Source organism: Haemorhous mexicanus, chromosome 8, assembly GCF_027477595.1.
Source record: "Haemorhous mexicanus isolate bHaeMex1 chromosome 8, bHaeMex1.pri, whole genome shotgun sequence".
In the NCBI taxonomy this organism is placed as follows: Eukaryota; Metazoa; Chordata; class Aves; order Passeriformes; family Fringillidae; genus Haemorhous; species Haemorhous mexicanus.
In genome coordinates, this window is record NC_082348.1 from 9,768,797 (window position 1) to 9,790,306 (window position 21,510).

Genomic DNA, 21,510 nt, shown 5'->3' on the forward strand with positions numbered 1-21,510 from the left:
CTGTCCCAGGGGGAGTTGGGAGCTCCTGAAAATCCTATAGGACCCTAATGAACATATTTAGCAATCTAAAAGACTCCAAACTCATGCCCTAAAGGGGCAGGTTCTCTGCTGACATAGAAGAGATTGGAAACCCTCTGTCTCTGCCAGGCCCTGGACATGCCTTGCCTTGTTCCTGGCCACCTGGAAATCCTTGATTCCCAAAGAAGCAAATGGAAGAGTGGAATGGGACTTTTCTCCAGCTACTGGATTGTAAATTTGACACTGTACAGTGAAGAAGTTATGGAAGGTTAAGGGAGAAGAGCTGTCAAGAACAGAGATTTTCCTTTTGTATACAATCTGATTTTCTGCTGAATACTAGGGAGGTTACTTCTTCTTTTTAGCTCCAGTGTTTGTCTTAATGCTGGGATGCAAAAGCATCCACTTTTCATGCAATGTGCCAACAGATTTTTCGTTTGTGTGTTGGTTTCTTTCACTAGAAAAGTGGGAAAGTGAGGGGTTTTTGGGTTTTTTTGTTTGCTTTTGGTGGGGTTTTTTTTGTTTGGTTGATTTTTTTCTGCTTTTGGTTTTTGTTTTTTTTTTTTCTTTTTTTTTTTTGTTTGTTTTTTTTTAAAGAGCTCTGGTGCTATGAAGAACACCCCAAAGGGAAGGGGCTCTCTTTGGGGGTTAATGGAGTTTGCATGAAGCTGAGTCATAGCTGACTTCACAGAGGAACTGTGTCTGCAGAGCACATGGCTGAGACTCAATTCACAACTGCAGGAGCCAGCAAGACCTCGGCCACGTCTGTGAACTTCCTGGAGCTGCAAAGCACACTTGTTTTTGTAGGATCCAAGTAACAAAATTAGCCCTGCTCCTTCCCCCCAGCTCTGAACAGCAGGGCATGCTCTCAGCAAGATGCTCCCCTTTGGGCACTCCTTGCTCAGCCAGGACACTCCCTGGTCAGACTGTGCAGAGACACAGCTGGCTGGGGGAGTGACATTTGACCAGCACTGGGAAGGGACATTCTCCCTGCAGCTCCTCCCTCTGGTCCCTGAAGTGTTGGAGTAAGATCCTGTTTGTGCCTCTGCTCATTTCCTAAGGGACATTCTGCCTCAGCAGAGAAACTGTCCAAGAACCCTTCTCCATTCAGAAACACTATGCTCTGCAATGCTCCCAAAGTCTCTGAGCTTTACCTTGTTCCATGCTGGTCATGCAAATCAAAAGTGCCCTGTGGCTTCTTGAATATAAAACCACATCTTTTCCAGGATTCAAATCAAAAAAAGTATTCCAAACAGCAGAAGCATGTACATGTCTCAACCAAACTCTGTCCAAAGGTCAAAACTTGCTTGACTAAAGACACTAAAATCAACTTGATTACTTCAGTAGCACGCTGGTTCTATCAATTGAAGTTGATACCTAACATATGTTGGTAATCAAAAATATACCTTACTAGCCTAAAGTATATGGTATTACAAATATTAAAGTTTGCTAAACATGACAAGCATCATTTATCATTCAAACTACTGAATAAAGAACACAGTTTTAAGTAATGATGAACAAGACAGACACAAAAACTGAAAGAGTGAAATTAATAAGTCTACTGCAATGAAGTCAGAATAAACACACTATTCTCATTCCCTGTGCAATTTCCAGCTAATACAACCATACCAACAACTTCTGAATTTTATAAGCAAAGCACCATTTGTAGGGAGGGAAGATGTTAATCTTTATGCTTTATTAGACCAATGCTGTAGGATAAACTAGGCACGTTTCACAGCTCAGAGTTTGTGCATTGTTTTCCACCTGTCTCAACTGGTTCAATAAAATATATTGCTTTTCTCTACATACATGGCTTCACTTACAGCCTGAGAACAGCCCAGCTCTCAGCACTGCTCAGAATTCTCTTCATGGTTTCAAATGAAATAGGTCACCTGTCTTTGCTCCTTCTCCTAATCACTTAACCCTTACAGTGAGCCCTGTAGCTGCAAGTTTCCCATGGGCTTGAAGGGTTCAAACAGATTACTGGGACTGCTTGTTTTTATCTCAGAGGTGGTTTTCTATGAAAGCTTATGAAATTTGAGGAACACTTCTGATTTTCAAGCAGGGTTCTTACTAAGGGGTGTTATTCTAGATAATTCACTCTCATCATCAGGGTTTTGGGAAATTCCAGGTTCTGCCTGGAAAAAAAGAACCAACTATTCTCTCTGTATTCCTTGTGCCAGGCTGTCCTGCCCCTGAACTACTGCCACTCCAAGATCAAGGTAAGAAGGATCCACAGGTACTTTGCATTACCTTAGTCACTCACACTGAGTGCCTCCTTGAGGATTTTTTGGGGGGAGACTTAGCTTTCTCTTTTTCATCACTGGGTGATGGCCCAGCACCCATGGGAGGCAAACACCTCCCCCTGGCAAAACTGCAGCTGCTGACACACGAATATTCACTACTGAGCAATATCAGGCAGCTTTCCAGCCCCTGCAGAGAGCTGCAGTGGAAAAGCTTTTAACCTGTGCAAACAGCCTATAAACCAGTATAAACCATTGTATAAGCCATTCCACAGGCTCAAGCGCCACCTCCTGGAAAACCCCTTCCAGCTCCACTGGACTTTCGGACCATTCGGTAACGAGGCAAAAGGAAAAGGCCCTCATCACTTTCCCTGGGGCTCTTGAGAGACCATTCACTGTCGAGTGAGACTGAAATGCTGTAACCATTGGCATGTGCAAACTCCAGAGGAGCTGGTTTCTGTCAGCTGCCAACTCCAGCACAGCTTGGATCCTGCTGATCTGTTACATTTGCAACTTTCAATGGTTAAATAAGAGGAAGAACTTGGTTTAAAGGTACTCAAAAAGGTACTTGATTTTTTCTCAGCTTAAAAAATTGGAATTGGAGCCTAAAAACATTTATCACTGGCTGTAGCACTTGTATGGGGAATAATCTAAATTGGAGTCTGTGGAGTTCTTTATTAGCACAATGAAGTAAATCTGGAATAGGCTAGGTGGAATTTGCAGAACAGGAGGCTAGGAGCTCATTTTAGATTTAGGGATTTCAGGTCATGATATATAGTGGAACCTGAGATTTTCATTTTACCACTAACTCAGAAACAGAGATTACATGTAAACCAGATCTTTAGAAAGGATTAGATCTGAAAAATGCCCAAAGGTTCCCATAAGAATGTGTCTCCACACCTCAGCACACACCACACCACAGCCCATCAGTTCCCACAGCACGTGATATTTGCAGTGGAATGAAAAACCCAAATGCCCAGGCACAGAAAGGAACCCATAGCTCGAGTGTAAAAAAGCCCAGAGCTGCACCAGGTGTGTGGAAGGAAAACAGCAATGCTGCTTACATCAAAGAAAGTCCCTGCATGTTCCAGGATGAGCTGGCTGGAGTCAGGCTTGTTTTTGCAGTAGGTGACATACATCTGAAATTTATCTGCCTGTGAAAACAAACATCAAGGGAAAAGCAAGATAAGCTATTTCTCTGCTCCCACAGGTTTTTATTAAGGCACACCAGGATAAATACAGGTGACAACTCTCTCCCACACACCCACCACCACCCCCACCCTGCCACCAAGCAGCACAAGAACTGTAAATTAGAGCAGAAGACTTTAAGCTTCATACCTTACTTGAGCAGTTCTGAGGGCTGTGGGAGGCTTTCTTTAACAAATATCACAGAGGGAAGGCCTAAAATTTTAATCCAGCTGTAAAATAATTCCTAACAGCTCTATGAATGTTACACAAGCATTTGAGGGTCTCAAAACTCAGTCATGAGTTGTTGACTCTACCACCTACTTGAAGATAAAGCCAGTCTAGAAACTGGGCAAGTGACTCACCTAGTCTAAACTGGCACAAGCCAACATTTTTTATTTGAAATTTGTGACACTTGGCCCAGACTTGCCTTTCCTACTTTGGTTCAAACTTCAATGGCTCAAATTTTATGTTGTTTTACATTTTATTTCCTAATTTGTTTACTTTTAAGCAGAAATTAAAAGCATCTGTGCACTCTCACCTCTTATTAATGTACTCTGGTCTCAAGAAGAGGGAGGTAAATAAAAGAGGAGGATGTTTTCCTTTTATTGCTATTGTATTTTTTTTTTTTTTTTCCCAGGTATCTAAACAACAGGATCCTGCAATTGTGCAGGCAGCTTTGTATGTACATCTGTGACCACACACCCAGCTCTGGACATGTACCTTTGTTGAGATGATGCAGCAGTATCTTAAAGTATCATGAAGATTTCGCAGAGAATGATGCATAAATGCATTCATCTTTCCTGAACAGGTAACCTGTTCTTTGTAAACAATATTTCTGAATCCATTTCATCAAGACTTGTGACATGTTTTTAAATTGAAAACCCATCTGAAATCATCTAAACACGTCATTTTCTGCGTAAGTGATAATATTCCATCTTTACTCTTAAAATACTAATTCCTAGCTTTGATATATGAATAAAACAATCAGACAAAACACAAAGATGGCTGACTTGACTGGTAAATATTTTGAAAAGAGAACAGATTTCATACAGATAAATTACTGTAGCCAATTCCCAGAGCCTCCTACGCTCACAAAGACTCTCTGCACCAAGAATTCAAAGTCCTGTTGGAAATTATGCTGGCATTGCATAATGGAATGAATGAGCACAGTGGCTCAGAAATTTGACACTAATTTCTGGAGGAAAAAAGTCAATAAAATATTCTTCATGCCTTTGTGGAGTTCTCATGGCATGACTAAAATTCTTTAAGGAAGGTATATTAAGATTTTAAATGTCTGTCCTCCCAGGGCCTTTCACAGAGAAGTGAATGTCACATAAAACCAGGTTTGGTTTGATGAAGTTGTGCTAAACAGAAACCAGCAGAGGTAATAAAAGCTGTGTGGTTGGTACAGGACAAGGAGAGAGGCTCTGGAAAGCCTTCACACAATTGCTGAGGAGAAGGGAAGAAACTTTCCCCCTGGGCCTGTGAAGGACAAAGCAGTTGTAGTTCCAGACTAGCTCCTAATCTCATTTATCACTGGGGACATAGCCCTTGCACCTATTCCCAGCTTGTTCCCCTCTGTGCTGGAGGAATTAATTTGAATAAATTATGAGAAGCAGCGGCCTCATTACCCAGGTGACAAAGCAGTGGCCCACATCCTCAGGCAGTTGTTCATATTTCTCCAGCTCCTTTAGAAAAATGCTGAAAAAAGAAGACACCAATGTAATTAGTTCCAGTCAAATACGCAGGAGATGCAGGATAACCAATGAGTCAATCAGAGCTAAGGATCAATACTTGTATCTTGATTATGGGACTACCCAAGTGTCCAGCTAGCAGGAAGAGTGTCCCTTGCCAAGGTGTGCTTTGTTTTGTGAGTACAGTCATGCCTAACTCCAGCAGAAAGGAAAAAAGAAGCAATCCCTAGCAGGGAGTCAGTGTGCTCAGGACTGTTCTACCTGAACACAGATCTTCAGAGAGTTCTTGTGTAGTGGTTCACACAAAGAACAACAAGGGAAGCCCAAAGCTGTCAGGTTCCCAACACCCAGCTCAGCACTCTGGGCAAAGGACAACAACTTAAACAAGCTCAGCATTTCATAGGTAAGTAGTAAACTTTCAAAATACAGATTTTTTTTAATCAACTCTCTCTGAACAGCTTGTACTGCAAGAGAAGCCTGTTTGCAGATAGAGCCCTGCACAATGCCCGGGTGGAAAGAAGAACGTGAAACAGTTTCTTCAGCTAGAACATGGTCTATGTTCTCCTAGAACATGTTTTCTGGACCATTCACCAGCTTTGCTGCCCTTCCTTGGACATGGGTTCTGAATCAGGCTGGAGGATGCCTTAAGATCACCCACCAAAGGAGGAGGCTGGGGAGGACACTGGTGGAGGCGACAGGGGAAATTTATTTTAGCATTGCTTGAAAGTAGAGGAAAAAAGATTACATAGAAACAGCAGGCTGCAGGAGGAGGGGTCAGAGAAAAGAGAAATGACAGCAGTGGGAAGGTGTAGGACATGACTGAGGGCTGGAGGGATGGCAGCTGGGAACAGTGCAAACTGAAAGAGGAGGGCAATCAGATGGCATCAGTCAGGGTCACCAGAACAAAAATATAGCACCACAGAGAAAGGGCAAGTGGGAAGCCAATCAGGCTACTATCCTGAGATGCTTTGAAGCTGCTTGCACAAAAGCCTGCATATGGCATGGTCTGCTGGGCTGTATTTATGGGATGGCATATTTATCTGACTGAAGCACTTGAAGTGTCCCAGAACTCGAACAGAGAAGGATTCTCTGATTTGCTTTGAATTCCAAATCTGTCTTCTGACCTGAAGACAGATTTGGAATTCAGACCGAACTTGTTGGATCCAGCACCCCTAAATGTAAAGTTTATAACTGTTGTTTCATTGATATTATACCATGGAAACAATGCCCTCTAAGCTGATCTGGTACACAGTCTTATCATAACAAGATGGAGTACTGCTAGTTACAGATTAAATACAGAAAGTCTCCAAGAAGTGGCAGAAAGCTACTTATTAACCCAGCTTATGCCAAGAATTTCACTTTTTTTCCCCTTTGTGTTTTCCAAGATCATATTTTTGACAGGCAAGTGTCCAGACTAGATCTTGTGCTATAAAATGGAAAGCATGTATCAGCCTGCAAAACATTGGTATAATATGACTTTAACATTGTTAATCAGCTGAAGGTGAAGTTTTGAACTAAGTTCCAATTAATTTTTGTAAAAGAAACAAAACAGAAATCAAAAACTATTTTGCAAAATCAATTACTTTACACTCAGATGTGCACTGTGCTGTAGGGGCTCTCTGCAGGCACCACAGAGATGCACAAGTGCCTAAACATTAACAGAACTGCTAAGAAAACCTACTTGTTATGGAAGTCATATATCTCCTGAATATTGCCAAAGATGATGTGTTCTTTATTAAGGATCCCAGCTGGTATTTCTTCTACTCCACTTGTCATTTCCCAAAGGTAAGTCTGGAAAACACCAGAAACTCTTAATTTTGTGAATAAATGCAGTGGAAAAGAATAGATCTCCCTGTTTTATTGCCAAAGGCACAGGCTGAACAGGAACTTTGTATTTTGAGATTAAACAAACAAGCTAAAAAAAAAAAACATTTCCAGTGTTACAGAAAGCTCTCTAGAGAAATTCAAAGTGCTGATGCTTTGAAGTTGTCTGAGGAAAAAGCAGAAACGTGCCAACAACACCTGTCTTTGCTGTCCACCTGATGGTGTCCAAAAACTGCAGGCAGAAACAGCTGAAAGATAAACCAGATTTGCCACTTCAGTAGCATTAGATACACGAAAATCTCTGTCAGGAGGCAGGGATGTGAAAGCTGACAGATTTCACTGAATTACACTCTAGTTTTTGCCTTGGATATCACCATCCACTTTAAGAACACCCTGCTGTACAGCAAGGTAAGGTATTTGACTGTGCAAATCCAGAAGTTTCTCTAGGATGAGATGATTCAAAGGAACAGATTTGAATCTTTAGGAAAAGCTCCATGAATCAAGGTGCACAGCCTGCAGAGGACAACATGTGCTTCCAGGAAATACTGGAGAGCTCCTGGGCCATAACTTACCTCCAAACATTCATGTAAATCCCTGACATAAGCTTTTTCTGTCTGCAGCAGCTCAGCCATAATGAATCTGGAATAAAAGGAGTATTTTAGGTGGTTTGGACATTATAAGCATTTCTACAATGAACAGAAAACAAAACATCCTCCTGTTGTCTTAAAGAATAAGGGTATTTCCACCCTAGACATTCAGCTGCCTTACTTTGCACCTTTCAGGTCCATGACCAAAACAGCACTTCATATTCCAGTCCCTTGTAGAGTTATATTCCAAATATCTGTTCTGCACAAAATCCTATTAAGTTGTATTCCTGCAACCCTGAGTCCATGGGATTTACCACCTACATGCCCATCCTTAACTATCAGCTGGTTCTCAGAATTTTTTTTCCCCCAGGATTAAGGAACTGTGATTCACCATCATTTGCCCCTTTGCTGACAGTCAGTAGGAAGTCACCCTAAAACTCTACCTTCAGAGGCAACACAGATGGATTTGGGAGACACCACTACTTTGAAGAGACTTCAGCAGCTTGGTATCTGAGCAGAAAAAATCCAAATGCTGTGAAATGCAATAGTGGCTTCTGTAGAGCCTGAGGCTGGGCCCCTCAAAGTTGAAATTCCCGAAATTTGTCACAGGCAGACCAAGTGTAATATTTCCTAAAGTATACGGAAGTGGTTTCTTATCAATCATGACCTGTGACAATTTCAGAGGGCTGAGAAATTATTCTTACACAAAAAATTACAACAGAATACTGTGAAAATGGACTGTTCATGGATCTAAGTGCAACAAGCACTTCTCAGCTATTTCCTCTAATATGAACTATTTCCAGTTCTCTCAGTCTTACACTCGCTGAAATTTGAACCTAAACTTCAAGTGAACTCTTGGGTCACTGATGTTTAGATAATATTTAGACACCTAAAGATGCTCTGTATTTTTTCCTGCTCAATTTTTACATACAAGCAGAAAGAAATTAGCAACTCCACAACACCAGGGTTAATCCAAATGCTTGACTCACTGCTTTTCCTTTCTAACTTCTGATTAAAACCAAAAGAAATTCAGCCTTTATGTTATGAAATTCTCCAGCCTACAAGAAATAACTTCTGCCCTACACCTGCAGACTTATCTCAATAGCTCTGCAGCTGGAATGAGTTACAGGACTGTCAGTCAGTTCTGGTGATGCAAATATCACAGAATTATTCTTTAGCAGATAATGTGCCATGCAGACAGAGTGTTTGGGAACATACTCTTTCTTTCTGGCTGACTTCCTTTTTTCTTCATTGACTTCATGATTTGCATCTCTCAGCTTTACCTCTCGGTCTGAAAGACTTGCTGGGATGATATCTAGTTCTAGGTCTTTGTTATCCTAGGGAAAAAAAAAGTACAGAGTTTCACTTCATTGTAATCCTACAGTTGTGCAAAGTGCAGCATGTTCATGAGATCAAAGAGGTAAAAAGGGACAAAATAAGATAATATCAAAAAGAAGGAAACTTAGAGAGAAGTAGAAGTACTTTGAGAAGAGATAAAAAGCTGAGAGAGAAATCTTAAAAACCCAGAAATTATATTCATTGTAATCTTCAGTGTTTCTCCTAACTAGGAACCAATACTGATAAAAAGGTCTAAATTACCTTACACCTTCATATCTAAATTAGTTGTCTAGTATGGAACTTCATAAAAAACAGTCTGATAAAGTAGAGCACCATGCAGAGACAATTTTGAGTGGCCATTTACCATGGGATACCTTTCCAGGCTGTGGTTAGAACTCTGTGTAAACCAGAGACCCTACAAGGAACAGTGCACTTAAAGTATCATGAAAGTGTGAAGGAATTTATTCCTTTTTCCTGATACTTAATTCCAAAGAGTCATTGACTGAAAGGTTTTTAAGTGTTTCTCCTTCTGGCACACTCCCTTAATACTTTGGCCAGGGAATAGCAGGAAATCCTAGTTTTTGCTTCTTATGATCTACTTCACCTAAAAGAATTCAGAGATGAGGTTGGGGTTCAATTGTTCACATTAGTTAAAGGATAAGAGAATAAAAACTTGAGAGTCAAAGTTTGAATTGGATGCAAAATAATGGTGTGGGAACAGGATTTACGGTTTATGCCAAAATTAACACAGACTCAATTCAATTTAGACGTGTTTTCTCCCCCTTTCCTCCTGAAAGCTGGATGGTCTCCAGAAAAATGGTGCAAACATTTGTTTAGAAAATCTTTCTGATCTTCATCTGCCTCACATCACTGACCAACCACAGCAAAACCCTTGAACCCTTTTTCTCCAGAAGCAGTTCTGGCCATGGCCAGGTAGGCTGGCTGAGTTTTCAGTGTTTCTAATGGGCACACAAAAACCAACAGCATTCATTCTGCAGGCTTCCCTTCCTCTGTGACCCTGGTATAAACCCCCAACAGGACAGGGTCTTACAGTACCTCTGGGTTGATTCCAAGGGCTTTTTCCAGGGAGTAACGGTATTTCCCCATCCTGAGAGAGAAGTCCCGGTAGCGCTTGTCTACGGTGGTGACCCACTTCCTAATTTCTGTGGCGTGTATGTGTCCTTTTTCTACAAAGCTGTCAGCCAGCTGGATGAGGAGCTTCACTTTCTCCTTTGTTTGCTGCCCAAAATATGGTCCTTGGTTATGTTTTATTATTATTTCCTTTGCTTTTAACTCACAAAGCAGTCAAAAGAAGTTCACAATTTTTATACATCATTTAAGAGTGTCTGCATTTCATCTTATACAGAATCAGACACTTCAAACTTTCAGTAAAACATGAAAGAAATGACATTTTTATAAGGACACTTATGAAGCTGAAGAAGATAGAAAGTCAAGTTTTTGAAACCCTGCAGACACAAACACATAAAACATGTTGGAAGTTACACATGCCTCCTTCCCATAAGCAAGAGCTTATTTTTGGTGAGCCCTGGAGTAGCAGACAAGATTTTAAAATCACACCTCATACAATACAACAAGTTACTCTGACTCTATATCTGGTGGATCTAGACCTGTGTAGGAAGGTCATTAATACACCATATATCAGCCCAGGAAGTGATTTTGAGTCATTACTTGTCTGTTTCAAAAACAAACAGAATTTTAATTCAAATTCATGGCCTACTATAAAATCCTCCATTGGTATTTTAGGTCCAGTTAGAACATTACCAGCTAAAAGAGGCCTGAACTCCAAAGCAGACACTGAGCCCCCAAATCTTCCAGAGGTCTTTTCTATTCCACTTAGGCTCTAACTGCCCCTTAGTCAAAACTGGCACAAAGGAACTGGTTATAAACTCTAGCTCTGATTCCAAACCTATCCCAGGAAATGAGGCACTGGCAAGCCTGTGGTCAAAGACAGAGAGGATGTTCCCCCATGCCTGAAGCAAGACACACTGTCAGGCACTTGGCATTATCAGTGATCTGACCACAAATGGACAAATGCATGTCAGACAGAAAACATCCAGCAGATTTCAAACACAAAACTAAATTCAAGAAATTCCACCACTACAATAGATTAACAGCTGAATTAGACATCACCCTAACAAATTAAATGAGTACCTAAGCAAGGCTAGGTATGAAGATGTAAAAATCTAACTTCTGTCATATTTAAAGGATGATTAATTCCCAAAAGCTACTGCTGATTTTGCATTTCAAACTAGGTTGGTTTGGCCAGAAAGTTACTGGGATCAGGAAAGCTTTCAGCTACAGCTTAATTTGAGAATAACATCAGTCTGGGAATGACATGCATTTACCAGATTGCACATGGCAGAGAAAATATTCTGCATTAGCAGCAGGAGCAGTAGGACAGCCCGAGGGAGCAAGACTTAGATGTGTCAGTGAAAGAAACAGGCAGTAATGGTTGATAACAAACAAGGTCTAAAATTCAATCCTAGGCTAAATCAAGAGTCAAAATGGTTTGGAAACTTCATTATGAATTTGGATTATTCTGATAAAAATTAAGTTATGAACCAGAATGTAATTTCAGGTGGACTAATTATGGGTGGTTAGAATTCAGAAGTAGTTAAAAGAATTTCATATGTGTCCTGTCTGAAGAAATTACCTTCCATCCACTGCTAGCTATCTCACATTTTCAGAAACATGCAAGCTAAGCTAAAAGAAGGGGACAAGAACACCACAAAGCCTGTGAATCAAACCCATACAAGCATAGACAGCCTAAGGGGGAATTTAAGGATTACAGAAGATCAATTTCAGGACACAGTGAAATGCAGCTACATAATACCAAAGCCATGGTCTTCCTGCAGTCCAACTTGGCAATTTACATCCTTATCAGAGACTCTTAATACCCCTGTGGATTCACTGTCTATGAACTACCTATGGTTTGAATTAATTTGTCTGAAGCAGATCCAATCACCATTCCTGTGTGAACCCTACTAGACTTCCCAGAACTGCTCCATATAAATTAATATATTCTTGGTAATGCAGTTTTGTATTCAAAAATGTTCACCCCAGAGTTTAAAGACTCATCTATTTAAAGTACTTTGTTGGGATCAGCAGATTATTTCTAATGAGCTAAATGATCATCTGTGATCAACCCAGCTGGAATTCGTGACACAAATGGTGGTTTTAAAGACAGGAGAAAGAGACCAGGAGTCCATGGTGACCTTGGATGTGTTCAGATCAATTAGTCACTCTATGCCATTCTGGAATGATTGCTTGAGGATGGAATGTCTTATTAAATTGCTGTGAACTTTGTATGCAAATGGACTTTCTCTTCCTTCTGATCAGAACAGAAACTTTCTATAACCAAGGTGGAGAAAACCTCCTTTTCATTGCTATGTCTTGCTAAAACTTCTCAAAAATCATTTATCTTCAGGGCTAGGGCTTTTAGAGGGCAACTATAAAATCAAGGGAATATTATTACAGAGATTTGAGGCATTGACACAAGACTATAAATACAGACTAAAGCAGATAGCATAATTAGATTAAAGTCACTGTTTACTTTGGCAGGTACTCTGAATTCCCCATATTCCTTCAGGAGTTCCTGAGTTTCTTCTGCTGATTCCCCTGTGGAGTTGTGAGTGGAGAGATAATATTCTCCTGTTTCTTGGATCCAGTCTAAGGCCTGTGAAAGTCAAAAACACCAAAGGAAAAACAAAACAAACAGTTTTTTATTTCAAGAATTAATCCTCTGTAAAAAAAAAAAAAAATCCCTGCCAAACAAAGAATATCAAATACATTTGGACTTTATACCCTGTATACTAAAACACTTTCTAGGAACACATAAAAAGAATAAAATAATGAAAGCAGGTGGGAAAGGATACAGAATGGTACTCTGTGTTTCCTAGGGCAAAAAGGAGTGTAGGGAATTCCACCTACATACAGATAGATCTGCAGGGAAAGCAGTTTTCTCATTCAGAAATAGCTCAATAAAACAAGTTTGCTCTTATATTTATTTTCAAACAAATGAAGAAATACAGAAATTAATCTGAGATGACAAAAATAGTGAATCTCGTTGTTGGGTTTTGGAATTGTCTTAAGTTGTTTTAAAATCTGTATTTGCCATGTTTTCAGAAGTTACAGTGTTTAAACACAACTTGAGATTGCAACAGGAGCCCCACACAGAGGCATTATATGGATACAGGAGATTTTACACAGTGCCATGAGAGAAGGACGAGGTGGGGTTTTCACATTACCTGCTTGGCACTGCGCTCAAAGACAACATATTGCTGGCACTGATCTAATCTTCTCTTCTTCAGGGTCCAGAAGTGAAGGACCCGGTTCTCCCTCTGCAACAGCTCGCTCAGAATGGCTGCAGGGCAAAGGAAAACATCTCCATGAGTAGGGATTCCTTGAGAGCATACAGAAATAAGCTATAAAATGATGAATTTCATCACTTTGCCTGGACCTTGTTCCCAAAAGCAGAGAGCCCAAAATCGCACTTCCTAAAAACAGGCATTGATTCAAAGTCGCCGCTAAAAAAAAAACCCCAAAGCCAAACCCCCAAACCGCATACACAAGAAACCACCACAAAGCGAGCACAGTTGCAGAGTGATGTGGTAAAGGAAACGATGCTAGAACAGACTTTGCCTTCTGAGCACATTCACAGACTTCAGGAGGATCCCCCTGCAGAGGGGGAGGCAAAGCAGACCTTCAGTGCTGTCTCTGCACCAACCTTTGACCTGCTGCTCGGGCCCTCTGGTGTGGCTGGCCACGCCGGGCATGCTGACGTTGTTCCTGTGGATGTACTTGAGGAACACCTCGGCGTTCCTCCGTGCCAGGGTACAGGCCTAGGAAGAACAGCCCCCACCAAAGAGAGTCAGTAAAGATGAGCAAAGAAAGCAAGAAGTTCTCCTTCTGGGAAGATGAGAACTTCAGCTAAGAGTCAATAAACTCAGCTAATAAACTAACGGTCTCACAGACCTATGAGTGATATTTAATATAGTGGCTCATTTTATATATGAAGCCAGATTAATGACAGTAATTAAACAACTGCTTGTTGAGAACTGGTACCTCACACATTTTCTGTCTAACCAAATCCAACCCATCTCTCAAGAAAAGTAGTCATTGTTTCAAAACCTGTCCAAATCTAGAGGCATAATTTCTTAAGCCTTAACTGCAAGTGTAGTTTCATGTTGTGTATCAGTTTTAGTGGCAGGTAGGAGGCTGGCTGACAGTTCACTTGTCAGCCCTGTTTCTTCCAAAGCAACACCTGGAAGGCAGGAAGAAATTTCTGTCTCCATCTTGGTGCTGCCTTGCAGAGACAAAATTGCTTCAGTTATTATTAGTTCTTCAGTTATTGGCTTGGAGGACAAAATCTGAAATGTTGGATGGTTTTTACAAGCCAACACCAAAATGATATGTAATGCCTGTCATTTATAGTGCAATTTTAAGAACTGAACTTTGAACCAGCACAACAACTAACATCCCCCAAGTGCAAACACCACCTAATTGGTCTTGATGACATCTCTCTGAGATATGTATTGATAATAATGCTCATTACCCCTGCTACAATAAAGTAATACTGGCCTAGGGTTTATAAAGCCAGCCAGTAGCCGAACTGGAATTACACATCAGAGCATCCTCTCAATCTTACCAACACTGCTCCAAATTGTCTACTTAATGGAAAGTTTTCCTAATTTATTAGAGAACTAAAATTAGACCTTGAGAAAAGCCTCCTTCTGTTCCAGATGTTTGCTGATGAGAGGGATGACATGGTCTATCTCAGCTGCTGGCCCAAGTTTATCTCGGCCTCCACACCAGTCTTCATCCCGTCTGTATTCCTGCTCCAGACTCTCTAACACGCTGCACACCTGAAACATGCCCACAGCACAACTCAGTTGTCCACAATCATTACCAGGAGGAAAAATTCAGTAAAAGTCTGTGACCAATGGCACTTCATTTATGTACCATGGGGCACAGCATGGGGGTAACTGGTTATAAAACAGGCCCTAGACAGAGTGATCAAGGTGTTTTTCTTACCCCTAGGGATCTTTACTGTTTGGGATACAATTTATCTGGTTCAAGGCTGATAAATCATTCTTCTCTTCTAATGAATAATGGGAGGAAGCACAAAAGGTTGAGTCAAGGCAGGAGTCAGTCCAGCCCCAGCTGATCATTCAGGAAACAATCCCTATTCTAGAATGTGTTTAAATCCTACTGAAGTCAAGGGACTTAACACATAGTTAAGGAAAAGCACATGCTTAAATACCTTCCTGAAACAAAGTCTGAAGCTGGAATTAATTCTCTTCAGCTATATTTTAGTTGCTCCCTATACAGCTTTTTTAAAGGCTGATGGAAACCAATAGACTTTAAACCAGAGTCACAATCTAGGTGGATGCAGGTGCTCCACTGCACAGGGCTCACACACACATGTTCTATCTTGGTAGAATAGTGGAACAGTGGACTTGAGGTAAATAAATCAAGAGAGCCTGGAAATTAGGCAGTTGCCTCAGGCTGAGTTTTTATATTGCAGATCCTGAGAATATTCTCAGTGGCCTATGCAGACACAGCAAAAGTTTTCCAGGACATTTGGAACTTCCTTCTTCTTTCCCAAAGGACTCTTCCTACAGACTCCACTGCTGAGATGACCCAGTCACTTACTGCTGGGATCCAGGTAGCAATGTCCATCCTTTTCTTGCTCACTCTTGCAGCTTTAATATGAGCACAGTTATAAATCAGGAGAGCCCACATTGTTAAGAGCTCAGTCTGGAGGAAACTCCAGAATTACTCCCCCATCATCCTCGCTATCACAGGCCATTTTCATGTAAATCTGATTAAAAGCACTTTGAAGTCCACTTTAAAACTGGGGAGTTAAGGTGAGCTGATAACTGATCCTGCTGCCAGGCTTATGCACTATGCATTATGCAAGGATCTTATGCACTTGGCAATCTAAAATTATCTTCTTGCTTGGATGCAAACCAGCATTCACCCTCAAACATTTAGTGGAGAGCAAATGCTTCATGTGTCATGTAAGCACTGAAAAGCATTTCCATTTCACTTCTTGAAAACCTTGACATTCTATTGAACTTGAGTGATTTAAAAAATGAAAATAAATGGACTACCTGGGATTCACATATTTCCAGGAAGAACTGTCCCTGCACATGCAAAGATTGCCTTTCTGTTAAGGTGATGAGAGAAGTGAGTATAACATGGGCTGTCAATGAAGTCAGAGGAAAACTGGGCTATTTGAAATCCAGGGCTTCACCACTAACTTCAAGAACATAATATACTTGGGGAAGACAGGCATGAAAAAGTTTGGCTGCATGTGATACTCTCTGTTCTTTTAGCTCCTTTTTCTGGATTCTCAGAGAATTCAGGACCCAGTAAATGATTCACTCCACTGTCAGGCAGTCACAGAGCAGACCCTTAAGGACTGCAGATCAGCTGTGCAGCCCAAGAGAAGATGACAGGCTTGCAGCATGAGTTCATGAGCATTCAAAGACTGAGTGATCTTTGCCCTGCACGTTTGCTGAATAGACACAACCAATGAATGAACTGGTGGGCACTGCAGTGGGCTTGTCTGAGACTTGGAAACAGGAAGAGAGACTGAACTGATAAATTACTGCCAATGCATATTTTGGCCAGTACATTTAACTGTCTAAAGCTCTAATGAATCCCCTAACAGTTTTCATTTCTCACACTCCTCCATCAGCAGTAATTCATTTTGATCTTGAATGAATCAGGGACTGTAAATCTGTTTGAAACTCTTCACAGTGAAATACATTAGTTATAAGGAATGCATTCCTCTTAAACAGTCTTAAAAATACATTGAACAAATGACACCAAAAAGCAGCCCAAGGATCATCTCCAGCCTCCAAGTTAAGGAAAAGTACACTCTTTCCCTAATGACATATCTAGTTGTGTTAAAAATCTTCCTATGTCTGGTTCTCTAATTGAGGATCAACTGTGTGGCAACAACAATAGAAAATGTCCTGGCAATCACTGCTGCCTTTTGTGTAAAACCACAGGTTCCTGCAGTGTCCCTGCTAACAGCAACTGCCTGGCTGCAGTAAATGACATCAGGCAAGGCTGCTCGAGTAGCCACACTGTGACACTAACTCCCACTGACTACAGTATAAAGGGCACCTGCTTGTGCAAGGGATGAATAATCCCACCGTGCCAGCAGCCAACTGGAATGTGTTTTGCAATTCATGAACACCTGGAATGAAGTAGAGTTGGGATAGCATATAATGGGCTCCTGCTGTAATTATGTGTGTTGCAGGTGGATTTGAGAGAAATCCCTTCAAATCTTGGCATCTTTTTTGGCATAGTGATATTTAAGTACTAGTGAAAATATTGGCTCACAAAGTAATTATTAATTAATTGCAAGCAGTTCTCAAGGAAAAACAGATTTATATTCCTCAAAATTAGCTATCATGAGAACTTGAAACAAAAGTGGTGGGATTTCAAAAACTATTCCTGTTTGAAAGGGGAAAATTGAAGAAAACCCAACAAAAACAGCACCTTCAAGAATTACTTTTCTACACTGAAAACTGAGATGAAAGTTATTACAAGCTGCTTGCTGCTCCTTTTTGTCTTTTTTTGAGGGGTGAGTGGGTTACATTTTTTTGTGCTGCAATACTTGTCAAAGAAAGAATTTTTACTGTTCAGACTTGGTTTACTATGGCTCAGAAATGGCCCCGTCCAGCTCACCTGCTCAGAGGTTTTATAAAAGGCCACGGAGGCATTGACGAGTTTGAGCCTGTCCTCCATCTTCAGCATCAGCTGCTGCCAGTGCAGGGCCACCTTCTCAGCACATTCTCTGATGGCATCAGCATCATAATGTCCAGCCTGCAGCAACACTTCAGCCTTCTGCTGGACCTGCAGGGCACTCTGGTGTGTCTTCTGTAAGGAAGTGGCATGAAAGAGGGACTGTATATGAGGGGAGGAAAGAGAGGTTGTACAGATGTGCCAGATGTATGGTAGAAAGGTGAAACGAGGCGTGAGCATGGGGATGTGAGAGAGTGAAATATTTTCAGAGTTATCTTCAGTTAACAGTCACTTTCTGCAAAGCATTTTAGTTTCAGTTATTCACACACACTTGCAACATGTTAATAAAGCTTGGAACATGTAAGCACTGCTAAGATGGGTTGGCTCCACTGGTCAGCTACTCCCCCTTGAGCAGTAACATGGGGTGGGGCTCCCAGGGGTCCATTCTGACTGCCTGGTGCAGGCAGCTCTCACTGAGCTCTCACCCAGCCTCAGTGCTGACTGCATCCCACACAATCTGCAGCCCAAAAGCCAACCCTAAACAGCTGGCAAACTATGGGCCTAATCACCCCAACTCAGCTCTTGCCAGGCAGTTTACCTGGCATCAGCAGCTTTACTTGTGCAGTTGTTCAAAACATCAATCCCAGAAAATAGGATGTCTTACTAAAGGGCATGAACTTTATAACAAGTAGCAGCCCCTACAAGATGCATTTCTGAAAGTCAGTTCACTCATACTGGAGATTAGACTTCTGCTCCTACCTTTAAGGTCAGAGCTGGGGAGAGTCAAACCATTCTCTCCACCATCCCAGTTTACTCAGTAGCCACTTTACAGGCAGGACTGAGTCATCTGCCCCATTCCTCAGCCTACACCAGCTCCTCTCAGTTACCAAGTGGTGGCTATGTCTTCCTTTTTGGGCTGCTAAAACAGCCCCCGTCCCTTCCCAGCCTCCTGAGTAACTGCTCAGACATGGTTAAGTCAGGTATTTGATTTTAATCTTCTGAACAGAAGCCCTAAAATCTCTCAGACTCCTCTGTGCTATGTCCCATTTGTAACTGCTGCTGACAAATTCTCATGTGATAGTTTTATGATCTAAGCCATGAACCTGGAAAAAAGCTTCAAATCATCTGGCAATACACTGATGAATAATGTAATGTAGAGAAAGCTATTAGGAGGAAAAAAAGGATTAATGCTTGGCAGAAACTTAGGAAGATGTTTAAGAACAACTGGTTAAATTTAATATCCAGCTGTTTTACTGATGTTAGAATTGTAATACTTGTTTGAAATAGACTTTGAATGATTTCAACTGAAAATCAATTCCACATCTAGAATGCTTTTAGAGAACAGTCTGCCTTGTGTGCTTTGCTGATCTCTTCCCCATACTGAGCTTGAAATACTTTAAATATTTAATCTGTTTTTTCTTTTTGAAAACTTATTTTCCCCTTAGTATGGTGTAACCCTCTTCTCCCTCTGCAATTTGCATTCACCACCAAATGCAAGCACTTCCCCAGTGTCAGAAGCTGTGATAACTCAGCCAGTGGGTGTCTTGTTCCCCACTGCTGTCTGGTGGTGGCTGCGGCAGCCAAGATGTGGTCAGCACAGCTTGGTACCAGCCAGCTCATACAGAATTGATAAAAAACTTCTTCCTTTTCCTTTAGGAGCTGCAACAGCTGCTCCTTCATTACTCTGAGCAGAGCTGGATCAAAATAAGTCATTAGCTGAGATTTAAACTCTAGAATTATTACCATCACTGTAATGTATATTGACTAACTTCTAGTTTACCAGGAGACATCCCTTCCTCTTCCCCCCACCTCCCATCCCCAGTCAAGCATCTCTTCAAATCTCCATACTTGCAGAATTCAAAGTTTGGTTTAGTTTTCAAGTATAAGGGTATTTTTCAGCTGTTATTTTCTCTGTAAAAACCTAACAATGAATATAATCTGGGAAGCACACACACCTTTTAAGCTGGAACAGGAAAAAATAATGCTAGAAAGCAACCTCTTTCTAGCAACTGACATGAGCACAACCTGTGAGAGTTTGCTCACAATAATAGAGATATATGAAGCACTGAGCCTAATATGAAGCACTGAGCCCAATCTTTTACTGCCCTGCTCAGGGCAGATCTTAGCCCTTCACTACCTTCTCATTCAAAGAAAAGTTGCTCAGAGCAGGGGCTCTTCCTCCTGGCCCCATGAGTGAGGCAAATGGGCTGGCTCACAGTCAGTTCCCAAGGGCCAGGTCAAAGATATGTTGTTACTCCACAGCAAGAAGGGGAAAAAGCAGTTTAGGAGTCAATTCTTAAAAATTGCCCCTCTTGCTTCTTTATCAAAATTGTTTGAGGATGAGAGTTGGAATGAGTTTCTTTTCTGGGGTTCATGAAAGGAAAGCTGAATGAAAGATTATTTAGCGTGAGACCATTATCCGGTAAAAAAATATTCACAAATGAATGGAATGACCTCCAGACTGTGGATGTGGAAAGAAACTGACTTGACAAACTTTTCCCATTTCAGATCACTTTATGAATTTTAATCTTAATTTTTTTATCAAGGAAATTATCAGGAGATGCCTGAGTGTCATTTTCATGAATGGCAAAGCTGATATCTGGCAGCAGAAGAATTAGCTGCAGGTGATAAATAATTTGTTTCACTATTAGCTGCTGGCTACATTACGAGATTAATGATAAGTTGATTCTCTAAAGCCTCTACTCCTCCCCTTCCTTCAAGAAAGCAATGATTGATGCCCATGAGATAACCTTTTGTGTGCTGTTCACCTGGGAGGGAGAAACAAAGAGAAGTTGTTACCTCTATTGCCAGCTGAAACTGCTCGTGCTCCCGCTGGAGCTGCTCAGCCTCTGAGAGGGAGCTGGCATTGACCAGGCTGGCGTTGAGCATCGACTCTCCGTTCCTGATCCAGCCAAGCACCTGCAAACAAAGGATGTGCTCACCAAAAGGTGCCTGCAGTGCCAGGGTTTATGCAGTCACCTGTCAGAAAATGCTTCAGCCTGCCTGAACAAGTGTGAGCAGAAAGAAAGCTTTTCTGTGAACAGAAAGAAATCCTGGCATAAGGTCTTAATGGCACACAGTTTTGAGAGGCAAAGATCTTATTGAAAAAGTTATTGCTTGAAGAATTCAACTCCCTTTACATGGATATTTGGATAGCAAAGAACACTCATTTTCAAGGTTTGATCACAAACATGAATGTGCCCTTATGCAAACACCCCAAGGCAAAAACACAAAGCATAATGAGGGAGATTTGAATTTAAACATATTTTCAAATTTCTGACAGGAATCATAGATGTTGCAACACCTTTCTGTTTCACTTGCCTGTGTGTCTTTCACACAAAAGTCTGAGCTTAGGGGGGAGGAGGGAGAGGACACAGTTGGATTCATTTGGCATGGAGTTAAGATGCAGTAAGAGTTTCCACCTGCACACAGCTAGGAAAAAATGTCAAATCTTGCATTTTGTGTTTAATCAAGAGGCTTTACTTCAGACATGTTAAAATTATTTGTAGACATGCAATCCATGCTGTAATGACTGCAGAATCACATCCTAAATGTACATAATTAATCCATCAAGCTTGTACTCACTCATTTAAGCAGCAACATTTTCTGCTATTTTAGGACACGTGTTTAGGAAATTAGCACCCAGAACACACATGCAAGTTCTTTCCTGTGCTGTCTCAAAGCCTTTTTTTCTACCTGTGAAGGTGTCATATTAGTCCAGTAAAGCCAGAAAGTTGCTGAGTCCAATTCACAGATCCCCAGGAAATCCTGACTGCTCAATCACTACCCTGAATTTGGCTCATGATTTCCAAAATTGACTTTGCTGCAATAGTCTAC

The 21,510-nt window shown here is 41.2% G+C and overlaps 1 protein-coding gene across 8 annotated transcripts in view; it reads right to left on the minus strand.

Moving 5' to 3' along the window:
* KALRN (kalirin RhoGEF kinase) overlaps window positions 1-21,510 on the minus strand; it is a 481,244-nt gene that overhangs the window by 132,873 nt on the left and 326,861 nt on the right. For 7 of the 8 annotated variants that reach the window (XM_059852696.1, XM_059852698.1, XM_059852699.1 and 4 more), the window contains exons 16-27: window positions 20,473-20,592; window positions 17,617-17,835; window positions 14,625-14,774; window positions 13,637-13,751; window positions 13,158-13,273; window positions 12,464-12,586; window positions 9,946-10,128; window positions 8,770-8,888; window positions 7,537-7,603; window positions 6,822-6,931; window positions 5,078-5,147; window positions 3,323-3,412 (exon numbers count right to left, since the gene is read on the minus strand). In XM_059852696.1, coding sequence (XP_059708679.1) covers window positions 3,323-3,412; window positions 5,078-5,147; window positions 6,822-6,931; window positions 7,537-7,603; window positions 8,770-8,888; window positions 9,946-10,128; window positions 12,464-12,586; window positions 13,158-13,273; window positions 13,637-13,751; window positions 14,625-14,774; window positions 17,617-17,835; window positions 20,473-20,592 — 1,482 coding nt within the window. The remainder of the gene's footprint in view (window positions 1-3,322; window positions 3,413-5,077; window positions 5,148-6,821; window positions 6,932-7,536; window positions 7,604-8,769; window positions 8,889-9,945; window positions 10,129-12,463; window positions 12,587-13,157; window positions 13,274-13,636; window positions 13,752-14,624; window positions 14,775-17,616; window positions 17,836-20,472; window positions 20,593-21,510) is intronic. The other variant, XM_059852697.1, reaches the window with a different exon arrangement.